Source organism: Letharia columbiana (genome assembly GCF_014066305.1).
Source record: "Letharia columbiana isolate WasteWater2 chromosome Unknown Sc0000006_s0, whole genome shotgun sequence".
Classification (NCBI taxonomy): Eukaryota; Fungi; Ascomycota; class Lecanoromycetes; order Lecanorales; family Parmeliaceae; genus Letharia; species Letharia columbiana.
In genome coordinates, this window is record NW_023501042.1 from 653,569 (window position 1) to 664,951 (window position 11,383).

The 11,383-nt window shown below is 43.0% G+C and overlaps 5 protein-coding genes across 5 annotated transcripts; 2 read left to right on the forward strand and 3 right to left on the reverse strand.

The window, feature by feature from the left end:
• Positions 1–170: 170 nt before the first annotated feature.
• Positions 171–2,498, forward strand: HO173_002878 (uncharacterized protein; the record flags this gene model as incomplete). The annotated part of the gene is made up of 6 exons (XM_037304809.1): positions 171–289; positions 1,226–1,317; positions 1,370–2,059; positions 2,105–2,231; positions 2,286–2,342; positions 2,399–2,498. 6 exons carry the CDS (start codon positions 171–173, stop codon positions 2,496–2,498), a joined length of 1,185 nt encoding a protein of 394 aa, XP_037168302.1.
• Positions 2,499–2,703: 205 nt separating this feature from the next.
• HO173_002879 (uncharacterized protein) lies at positions 2,704–3,943 on the reverse strand (the record flags this gene model as incomplete). Its single annotated transcript, XM_037304810.1, has 4 exons — positions 2,704–2,840; positions 2,982–3,348; positions 3,464–3,898; positions 3,938–3,943. The coding sequence occupies 4 exons, from the start codon at positions 3,941–3,943 to the stop codon at positions 2,704–2,706; spliced, it is 945 nt and encodes a 314-aa protein (XP_037168303.1).
• A 1,129-nt stretch (positions 3,944–5,072) lies between these two features.
• Positions 5,073–5,891, forward strand: HO173_002880 (uncharacterized protein; the record flags this gene model as incomplete). The annotated part of the gene is made up of 1 exon (XM_037304811.1): positions 5,073–5,891. The coding sequence occupies one exon, from the start codon at positions 5,073–5,075 to the stop codon at positions 5,889–5,891; it is 819 nt and encodes a 272-aa protein (XP_037168304.1).
• A 2,923-nt stretch (positions 5,892–8,814) lies between these two features.
• On the reverse strand, positions 8,815–9,715 carry HO173_002881 (uncharacterized protein; the record flags this gene model as incomplete). The annotated part of the gene is made up of 2 exons (XM_037304812.1): positions 8,815–9,568; positions 9,669–9,715. The coding sequence occupies 2 exons, from the start codon at positions 9,713–9,715 to the stop codon at positions 8,815–8,817; spliced, it is 801 nt and encodes a 266-aa protein (XP_037168305.1).
• A 557-nt stretch (positions 9,716–10,272) lies between these two features.
• On the reverse strand, positions 10,273–10,859 carry HO173_002882 (uncharacterized protein; the record flags this gene model as incomplete). The annotated part of the gene is made up of 3 exons (XM_037304813.1): positions 10,273–10,451; positions 10,642–10,794; positions 10,841–10,859. The coding sequence occupies 3 exons, from the start codon at positions 10,857–10,859 to the stop codon at positions 10,273–10,275; spliced, it is 351 nt and encodes a 116-aa protein (XP_037168306.1).
• Between the last annotated feature and the right edge of the window lie 524 nt (positions 10,860–11,383).

Consider the following 11,383-nt stretch of genomic DNA (forward strand, 5'->3'; position numbering starts at 1 on the left):
ATCAGACGATCATGATGAGAGCCTGTCAAAAAGCGGACTGAAGTGTTGCTTCATGCATTGCAACATCTAGTATTGACCTTCTTCTTTCTTTTTAGTGCAATTTCAGGTCTTTCGTATTACACAATGCTTCTAGCCTCAATCAGTGCAACAAACCCTCTTCTCAGAAATCAATGCGCTCTTCTCAGCTCTTGCAGGGTTTCAATTCCCACATCAATTTCATTGCTGTCAGACAGGCCTTGGACGAAGACTTCTCGGCAATACATCGAGAAGGAGATGATAGTATGCAAACGTCGAACGGCACATTCCGTCCTGTTTCCCTCCAGCGGAGCCATTCCGGCCGATCCAATCTGCACGAGAAGTAACCAAAGCTCACAGCCTCCGGTCGAAACGCAATCATCGGTGGATAGATTCCATTCCAGCTTTTGACAGCCGATCGAGCTTATAGATCGAAAGCCGCTAGTCCGGAAGTCACGATATTGATCTTTCCAACGCAAGTGCCCGTGCTCAACGTGCCGTCATCGGAGAAACATCAAAGAAATTGTGCTCATAACCAAGACCTTTGCTCGGCGAGCGAAACTCAGAAAATATTTCAAACAGGGCGTGAAGCCTACGTCTCCGTAAGCTCTTAGACCGGTGGTGTGCTAGGCGGGCAACCCTACTGAGGTATATGCCTCTAGGGCTGCGAGGGGGAGAGAATGTCATATGACCTAAATGGTCTTACGTAGGTATCCGAACATTCGGAGTACTTCTCATTTCGATGGGACAAAAGGGGCGCGTTGGGTCGTGGGGAAGATCATGGCTCGTGGGAAGGATTGTAGATTTGTGTGTTAGTTGAATTATGGGACTTCGTTGACCCTGATGTATCTGCGTTCCTTTCCCCTCCTATCATTAATGGGAAATTTCTCGTTTCAGATAGCTGTCCGCTACAGGTATATGCAAGTTAAGGCTTCAATGTATGTAATCCGTGATGTGGATTCTTGTCTCATGATTGGTTCTTCTCCATTTGCTATGCCGCATCCTTCATAGCCATAGTGGTGTGTGGCGTTGGCACTGGTGTGTATTACCCGGCATGCAAGGAGGTGCGTTTTTTTCGAGCCGCAGGGTCACATGACGCCAAGCCCTGGCGCGTTTGATCATGGTCGCTCGAGGGGCTCTGGAGCACACACAATTCATACAACCAAGTACCCTACCTCATGTTTCAACAGACTGCTCAACAATGGTAAAGAATCGAAGATCAAGAAGGCAAGCCGGTTTGGGATAAGCCTGTTGCTGTTGACGAAAAGTGGATTGAATCCGTCGATGACAATGTCTCAGCAAGTGAGCCGCTTAATAAAGATGAATTGATGATTGAAGTAGCTGAAACTAGTAGAGTTGCCACCAGGCTCCAAGATCAAAGACATCGCCTCTTTCGGGTTCAGCTACTGGACACGTACAGCCAAGATCTCAACCGTGCAAGCTGACGGTTCGGATTTATTTTTCTTTCTGAAGGTCACGCAGAATAACACCGGCAAAGCCATGGTCGACGGCGAGTTCGTTTCAATGTTATCGCTTTACAAGGCGCTCCCGTACATCGTCCCCCACCCCTATGCTTCAGGAACTTACGCTTCCGACCCCAACATTCACTTCTTCCTCTGCGGCTTTGTAGACATGGACGAAGACCTTCCTGACGTTCAGAAATTGGTGCACGGTCTGGCAGAACTGCACATGAACGGCGTAAACCCGGTCGGTAAATATGGCTTTCATGTGCCAACTCTTCAAGGCACGATACCTCAGTACACTGAGTGGACTCAGACGTGGGAAGAGTTCTTTTCTCATTCCATCAGACGCGTCTTTGAGAACGAAGAGAAGTCGCAGGGGTATGACGAGGAAGTGCATGAACTGTGTAGGTTGACTCTTGAGAAAGTGGTGCCTCGATTGCTTCGGCCATTGGAGACTGGCGGTAGGATGATCAAGCCGAGATTGGTCCATGGTGATATTTGGGACGGCAACGTCTCCACAGACCTAAACTCGAACACACCTGTGATTTATGATGCTACCTGCATATATGCTCACAATGAAAGTATGTGAATGACACTCCGATGTTTCGACCGCACTGACGAAGTAGTCGAACTTGCGCCTTTGCGACCAATCCGCCATAAGATGGGAAAGCAATACGTGAAAGCCTATTTCGAACACTTCCAAATGTCAGACCCAGAAGAAGACCAGGACGATCGGAATGCTTTGTACTGCCTGTAAGTGAAAATTGCAGCTCTTATCGGCAGCTATCGCTAAAGACGTACGTCCAGTCGCTGGGATATGAATTGCTCAACATTGTACCCCGGCAATCTTCGATACAGAAAGATGTGAGGGCTCCAGCATCTCGGGGTCTTTGGCACTTTGGAGCTGACAGTGCAAATAGGTGCACCGATGTGATGCGCTACTTCGTCGATAAATTTCCGAACGGTTATGAGGGCTGGGCGAAGGAGAGAGGGAAAAGCCGGTTACCAGAGACTATCTGAAGCCTTTCTAGAGATGGGCGAAATATCAAAGATTTCCGGTCGCTCGCGGGAGTCTTCGGAGCTTGCGAACGAACGTGGGATATGCGCCTTGACGTGCAGCTTAAGGAATCGGCACGGGTCTAGCATCGTTGCTTCTCACAGATTTTTCGTCGCGAAGCAGACAGCTCGCGGTCTCTAGGAAGACATAATAGACTTATTTCCTCAATTAGAAGTAGGTTGAGATGACATTGCAGGAACTTGTTCTGACAGTGGGAGCCTCCTCAATTGCGGGCATCAATATAGGACCAGATTTGTGGGAGCTTGCTTGAAGGTCAGGCCCAACGCTGAATCCAGAACCCCGGCCTTAAATGATATTCAGAGACCCATATTGGTCCAATCTGTTTCGCTAGCTGCTCTGATTCGTTCTTTGACCGGAAAGGGAAGGCTGAAGGACAAGGCGCAAAGTCTCAAAAGCCTGGTATCTTCTAAGATACCTCTTCCCACGTCGGTAGGGTTTGATCAATGATATTGAAGGCGTATCACTATTGGTGGCAGAAGCGAGGTTTAACATCTTCAACATTTCCTTGGAGGGATTGTAAGCTGGATCGAAAACGAGCAGGCTGCGGGAGCCATTTTTCCGCTTTTCAATACCGACGACGGTCATTGAGTGACGGGGCCGTTGGAGATAAATGGGAGGGAGTTCGGTGTTCTGGACTCTGGGAGACGTCCTCAGGTGTGAAGTGGTGATTGAGTTGGAGAAATAGTACTCCACGGAATCGAGCAATTGCTCGTAGGCCTTGGCGCCACCTTTGATGTCCTGGAATCTGTCCGCTTTACAAGGGATCTTCAAGCTACCAAATAGTGCTTGGGCCTGTAAGTATGTCAATGACTTGTTCACTCTGTGTCATTCGCTACCGACAGCGGTTCAAAGATGGCGTAAGAGTGCCCCCCAGCAGCATGGGTTGAAAAAAAAGTGTTGCGCATACCTCTGGCGTCCCAATGTGTTTTCGAGTGCCCTTGATCCCGCCCGTCTGCAGCCGGCCAGACTCATTGAAACCGTGATCCCAAGCCTCCTCGATAATATTTTGTATCTCCCAGATGGTGGGAATACCATTAGCAAAGTTTTCAGAACCTTGCACCTCTGCGGCATTGATGTAGCTGACGAGCATTTGGATATTGTGATAACCACAGAAATTGTTACCCTCATTTTTACCCTTGACTTTGATCTTCCCAACATAACGTACAGCAAAATGGCAGATGTACGCTGTCTCGACGTCTCGGTCTTGGTCGATTAGCTTGCCAAGAACATCTGAAATTCCGGATGGCGCATCTTCTAGATGCTGCTTTCCCTCATCCTCAAGCAAGCAGTATAGCCAGTCAGGCATTTTGTTCTCGTAGGCATAGCGCCCGAGATCACGCTTCTGTATGCCCATTTAGCTTCGCGGCTTGAAAATCCAGACTTCCATTCAACGGAACGCTATCGATGAAAGGTTGGACGTGCAGCAGCGATGCGCTGAGGAGGATAGAGAACGGGTATCCAGGAGGGAGACTTACACCAAGACGGCCGCCGTTCTCGGCATCATTGCGCTTGCCCGATACAATGCTGAAACAACCCCCAACAAGTCCTGAAAATGTTCGATCAGGAGCGGCAGGTGGCATTCTCTCTTTTTCTTTCTCGGATAGGAAGCAATGCAGGCCCGTCCGATCCAATTCCGATATCAATGGGCTTCACTTTTGGCACATATTCTCGGCGCTCTAGACGGAAGGATTGAATGCTGATAAATGAGAGATATCGCCGACGGTATTCTCAGGCGAAGGGCCCTGTGTGTTGGTTTGGGGTGAACAGGGTAGGGAGTCAAGGGGGCGGTGACAGGGCGATGAATCAGCAGAGTTTTGGTTTAGTACGGGCCGTACCTCACCCGGCTTAGCGCGCCGACCCTATTAAGTTCCCAGTTATCCGATAAACGCCGACGCCGAGACAACAAATTTAACCGAGATTTTTCCCCCCATTTAAAAAATTTTTTTTTTTTTTTATTAAAAAAACCCCCACCCAAAAAAAAAAAAAATTCTAAATTACTTCCCCCCCCCCCTTTAAAAAAAAAAAAAAAAAAAAACCCCCAAAAAAAAAAAAAAAAAATCCACGAAAACCAGTGAGAGACAGGCATTTCTTGAAAAACGTGACAATCTTCTCCAGCGTATTCCACCACTTTCAGAGTATCAACCAATGGTAATTAAGTATCGGGCAGCTGTCAGTCATCTTCCAAGTAACCTGTTTCTTACTCCACATACTGTATTTAGCCTTATATAAACTACTATTTGTTGGAATTGTTGGAATTCTTGGCCCCCAAGCTTCCCAGCCTTCCCAGCCACCTTGTTGGACCAGCCACCTGAATTTGTCCTGTACATAGAACCCCGTCCCAGAGTGCTTCTGGAGAAATCAATCCATCCTTCTTGAATATTTCAACAGGTTATGAGCCCGGTTCCGACGCTTTTATAACGTTGCTATATACATCATCGTCATCACACACCTTCATGAACCCTAGCCCTAATCCCTATCAATTTCAAGCACCTACAGCATCAGCACCAGCATCAATCATGGCCCAACGAGTTGCCTTGGATCTATCCTTCAAGTCACCCATTCGTCAACTCACTGAGACAAACTACTCGGAGTGGCTCATTGACGTGCGTGCCTTGTTACGTAAACAAAAGTTATGGAAGTATACCCAAGAGACCCCTCCCGGGACATTGACCGTTACAGCCCTGGCCAAATGGAAGGATTCTTCTAAAGAGGCTGCTGATGCGATGACACCCACTATCAGTGGCCCTGTCAAGCAACGACTTGCAGCTGATGAGTTCAATTGTGGCTTCAAAATGATGTCCCACCTCGCGGATCTCTACCGTCCCACCGGGGATAACGAATTCATGCGCCTCACCGCACAATACTACACTATCAAATACAACAAATTCGACTCCGTGACCGACTATATCACTCATATCAAGTTACTCGAAGAGCGCATTGCAGCCACCAACGTCAAACTTACGCCCGATAAACAAACGATCCTTTGCCTATCGATGTCCCTTCCCGATCATCTCCAATACTTAACCAAAATCTGGGCTGTTACCCCCGATATGACGGCTCACAAAGCGGTAAATATACTCCTGGAAGAGGAGAGAAAGGGGGAAAAGCCGAAGCTTACGGAGGCGGAGGAGATAGCCAGTATATTTACGAATGCGGGGGTTATAAGTGGGAGTGATAATCGAAAGAGTTACAAGACGTGTGGCAAGATGCATAGACCAGTGTGTTACACCGAGCATCCGGAATTGGCTCCAGAGTGGTATCACGAGATGACAAGAGGTACGAAGCGGAAGCGCACCGAGAACGAGGCCACTGCGGCGATTGCGTTTTCTTTTTGAACACCAGACGGTGTGGAGCCTGGAGGCTTGTGAATATCAGACGGTGTGAACACCAGGACGGTGTGGAGCCTGGAGGGCTTGCGAACACCAGACGGTGTGAACACCAGGACGGTGTGGGGCCTGGAGGGCCTGTGACGCTGCAGGGGCGATGAGATGTTTGTATAGTTACATGTTTTTTGTTGATGGGCTGGTACGCTTGGCTGCAGGGGCGTGTTGGAATTGTTGGAATTCTTGGCCCCCAAGCTTCCCAGCCTTCCCAGCCACCTTGTTGGACCAGCCACCTGAATTTGTCCTGTACATAGAACCCCGTCCCAGAGTGCTTCTGGAGAAATCAATCCATCCTTCTTGAATATTTCAACACTATTATCTAAGAAATACTTCGAGATAATATCAATTTATATACCTCTACTTAAAGTTCTCGCGATTCTTATTGATACTCTATAACTATATCAGAGCTGAAAATCTTCGTCGCTATTATAATCTATATAGAAATCTTTTACTTTTCTACTATTTATAACTATTAGAGAACTAATAAAATTACATCTATAGCTTTAATAATTATAAAGAAAATAGCTCGAAACCGCTATATTCTTCTTCGAAAGTATATATATTATTCAAATCTTACTTAAGAGAATCTTACGACTATTAAAATAGGTCGATAAAAGCAGCCGGTGTGGTATAAGAAACTTCTTTCATTTATCAGCGAGATTCGAAAGAATTAGAGTCTTCTTAGAACCTCGAGTTCTTATATAGCGATTAATAAATATATGATTAAGAAGATAGGGCGTATATCTTATTCTACTATAGCTTTAGATAAGTCAATTAAGAAGGAATATAAGCTCTTTATAATTAATGATAAGAGCTATATCTATAATTACGCATAATATTCCCCGATATAAAAACTAGAAGATAGGTTAAAAATTAAAGGACTTAAAGAAACATTAGCTATGATATTCAAATTAGCTACGAATACCCTCTCAAAGAATACTATTCTCTTTATAAATAACTATTTCACTTGTCTGAAGCTGGCTATAACTCTAAGAGATAGGAGAATTACGATATATAGAACTATAAAGCCTACTCGACGAGATCTTCTAAAATTACTTATAGAGATGAAATAGATATTTACTAAGGATATTCCCTACGGAGTTCTTACTATAATAGTTTAGAATAATATTCTTATAATAGCCTGACAAGATAACAATCTCGTTTTAGGACTTACTATTAAATATAGTATTCGAGAGATTAATAACTATATCTTTAAAAAAGAAAACGTCCTAGCAAAACCAATACAAATACTCGTATTACTTTACCTGCTTTCAAGGAGAATAAAAAGAATATCTAGAAGAAGGAATTTAAGGTTTCTAAGCTTTTCTACTATTATAACAAGTATATAGAAAAGATAGATCGATTCAATACTCTAGTGACTATATATACTTTTCAGCGAGCCTATAATCGTAATTAGATACCCTTATTCCACTGGTATTTAAATGGAAGTCTCATAAATGCTTTCAAGCTCTATAAACCAATGGGAGCCACTTAAGAGCATTAGAAATTCCTCAAAAGTATAATAATAGAGTTATTAAAAGAAGGAGATATCTATCGAGTAAGGCTAAATCTCACCTCTATCTCTATACTATTAAAGGCACTACGAGGTAATTATAATTAATAAGACTTAAAGGCTATTTAGGCGTATCTTATATATCGTAAAAACATTTAAAATCGAGGTTTTAGACGAGAGATTAGTGGGAATAGAGGTAATACTTTCAAGATACGCGGGGGATATAAAGTATATTAGATCTTTTTATATCACAAAGAGAATTACGTAAGACGATTTCATGAAAGAAATAATATATTAAACTCTATATAATAGATCTAGACTATATTTATTAAATTATATAAATATAATAAGATAGTAATCGAAATAATAGTACGGAGAAAATAATTTATTATCTCTCGGCGTTTAACGAATACTCTTAGCGCTAAGAGGAGATATTTTCTATTCTTAGATTAGTATAATATATATTTAAGAGTATCGCTTATAGAGTATAAACTAGTTATAAAGATTAAAATAACTTTTCTTTAATAATTTAATTAAATATCTTAATTATATAATAAGTAACGAGTAAAGATATATAAATTAAATTTATAATTTTTTTTTAATTAGGCCTATCGAGTAAATTTAATAAGCGATCTTTAAGGAGCGATCTTTAATAAGCGATCTTTAATGAGCGATATTTAAGTACCTTGCTTTTTAATAATTATAAGATTAAATTTTAATAATTTTAAAGCATTTAAAAGCGCAATCTACGCTCTACAATTTGAAAAAAAATCTTAAAAATTTAATAGAAAATAAAAAAGTTATTCTATTTGTGAATAACGTATATCTATTTTTTTAATAGTTGATAATTACGGACGCTAATTTATTTACTCGCGAGACCGCGATAATTTAATTAATTTAATTAAAGAGCGTAGTAACTCTAAATTTATAATTAATTATATATATAAATTCAAGATTTTTAAGCTTAACTCTATCTTATTCTATTATATATATTAATAATATTTAATTTTTATTCTTTTATTAAATACAAGTAAAGGCCCATGAATTAAATTCATGGAGTTGGATTTTTCTAAGTTGAATCGAATTTTGGCCCTAGCCCTAAGTCAAATCGAACTCTGATCGCTTGCTGTGCGTTTTTGACCTATATACAGGCACATATGTGCGGAGAGAGGCGCGCTAAGGCCTAATTAGGAAGGTATATCGAGTGTAGAGAATTAATTGTCCTTATGGCAAGAAGTATCGAAATACCGGAAAGAAATGGAGACAACATGCCAATCAGTGGTGTGAATCCCACATTATCTCCTGCCGCAGTGAAATCTTTCGAATAATGAAATAGCTGTCAGAGCAAGATATCGGACGGTTTCAATTCGTCCAAATATGTATCGTCCGATGTTCCTCCTGCAGAGGCCCAATTGGCTGTGATCGTCGCAGTAGATCTTTCTCTTGTGACGTTATTGTAGTGATATACCATATTAATGTAGTGGGGATGACAGGCCAAGTTGCAGTGGTGTTCTCCGCTTGCTGAGTGATGATTTGATGTGGAACCGTGGAGAGCATGTGACGTGGGATCTTGGAGAGCTGAGCCGTGTTCTTGACGATGGTGGCCTTGTTGCCGCTTGATTTCTCCGCAGTGTTCTCCGCAGTGTTCTCCGCAGTGTTCTCCGCAGTGTTCTCCGTAGTGTTCTCCGCATTTGCCTGTTGTAGTTCCTCCTCTTGCTCCTCAATGTAGTGGGGATGACAGGCCAAGTTGCAGTGGTGTTCTCCGCTTGCTGAGTGATGATTTGATGTGGAACCGTGGAGAGCATATGACGTGGGATCTTGGAGAGCTGAGCCGTGTTCTTGACGATGGTGGCCTTGTTGCCGCTTGGTTTCTCCGTAGTGTTCTCCGCAGTGTTCTCCGCATTTGCCTGTTGTAGTTCCTCCTCTTGCTCCTCCTCTTGTAGGGAGAGTATCAGACTGAGTGGCTAGCTGAGTGGCTGACTGAGTGGATGACTGATATGACGTGGGATCTTGGAGAGCTGAGCCGTGTTTTTGACGATGGTGGCCTTGTTGCCGCTTGGTTTCTCCGCAGTGTTCTCCGCATTTGCCTGTTGTAGTTCCTCCTCTTGCTCCTCCTCTTGTAGGGAGAGTATCAGACTGAGTGGCTAGCTGAGTGGCTGACTGAGTGGATGACTGATATGACGTGGGATCTTGGAGAGCTGAGCCGTGTTCTTGACGATGGTGGCCTTGTTGCCGCTTGGTTTCTCCGCAGTGTTCTCCGCATTTGCCTGTTGTAGTTCCTCCTCTTACTCCTTAATGCAGTGGGGATGATAGGCTAAGGGCCCCTTTGGCAACCAAAATCTACATTTTGATTTTCGTTAGTCAAATACTAGCTTTACGGCCTGAATACGTGCATTGAAATATTATGCAACCTTGGCGCCAAGATCAAAATCTATTTCAGCCTTAAGGGCAAAAAAGCACATTTGTTTGCAAACCGACTCCGACCCTAGTTTTTTAAAAAATGTGCGCTAAATCAAAGCGATGTCTACGTGAATTATTAAAGAAAATAACTAATATTGAAATTAAAAGCGATTTAAATTTTGCGCAATTAATATAGAAGTATAAATACGTTATTCTCTTTAATATGCACTTTTAGATTTATATTGAAAATTATTATGATGTTATTCGAAAATAGTACGGGCTGTCCGGGGCTTAAGGGGGGCATTTTCGTTACGAACCTTGAATTCTTGGCACGTATAATACCTGTGCTCGAAAAGAAAGTTGGTATTTTGACCTGAAATTCTTGAAAATGTGGGCTTGAATGTGGTTGCCAAAGGGGCCCTAAGTTGCAGTGGTGTTCTCCGCTTGCTGAGTGATGATTTGATGTGGAACCGTGGAGAGCATATGACGTGGGATCTTGGAGAGCTGAGCCGTGTTTTTGACGATGGTGGCCTTGTTGCCGCTTGGTTTCTCCGCAGTGTTCTCCGCATTTGCCTGTTGTAGATCCTCCTCTTGTTCAACTGAGTGCGAGGGTACCGAGGGTAAATGTGTTCATATTGGTGGAATTGGTAGAATTGGTAGAATTGGTAGAATTGGTAGAATTGGTAGAATGGTGGAAGAAGAATGGTTACACAAATAGGTGGAAGGATTATTATCCGATCCCGGACGCGTTTGGTGTGACTACAATATTCGAATGTTAGTTTAACCCACCTATCGCTGGCTTGGGAGGAGTATGTAGGGGAGGACGTATCCGTTCGGGCTCTTTTTGAGGGCCTTCCAACGCGTTTATGAGCAGTAGTAGGTAGCTGTTGGGCTCGCTTGCGGCCTCGATTGCCAGCAGTAGCGGATTCGCCGAGGGGTGGCCTGGGGGCGTCAGTAAGGGGCTCTAATTGGATTGGGCGAGGGGTACCGAAGACGATTGTGTTCATATTGGTGGAATTGGTAGAATTGGTAGAATGGTGGAAGAATAACAAACAGGTGGAAGGATTATTATTATCCGATCCCGGACGCGTCTGGTGTGACTACCATGACTACCATATTTGAATATCCATTTCATCCACCAATAGTAGGCTAAACTTCATTATTTTTACAGCGTTAGAAAGCGCAAACTGAGCTCTATAATTTACGAAATTATGAAGAAATAGTATCCGTAGGGAGCTGGTTATTTCAGAGTGTAAAACTTCTATACACAAATTTTTGATAAGGGAGACGCGGGAGGGCTATCGGGCTGACTCAGCCGGTCTAACCAAAAAAGCGTACAGGACCCGAATTTATGATTGGCTGCACATACAAATTCAAGGTTTTTAAGCTCAGCCCTACCTTATTCTATTATATATACTAATTAGAATAATATATACTAAGACGTAAGCTTTCTAATAGTAAAAAGCTTATTAAATACTAGTTTTTAATTATATTTAATTCTTAGAGAGATTCTTTAAAATCTCTCGAACTT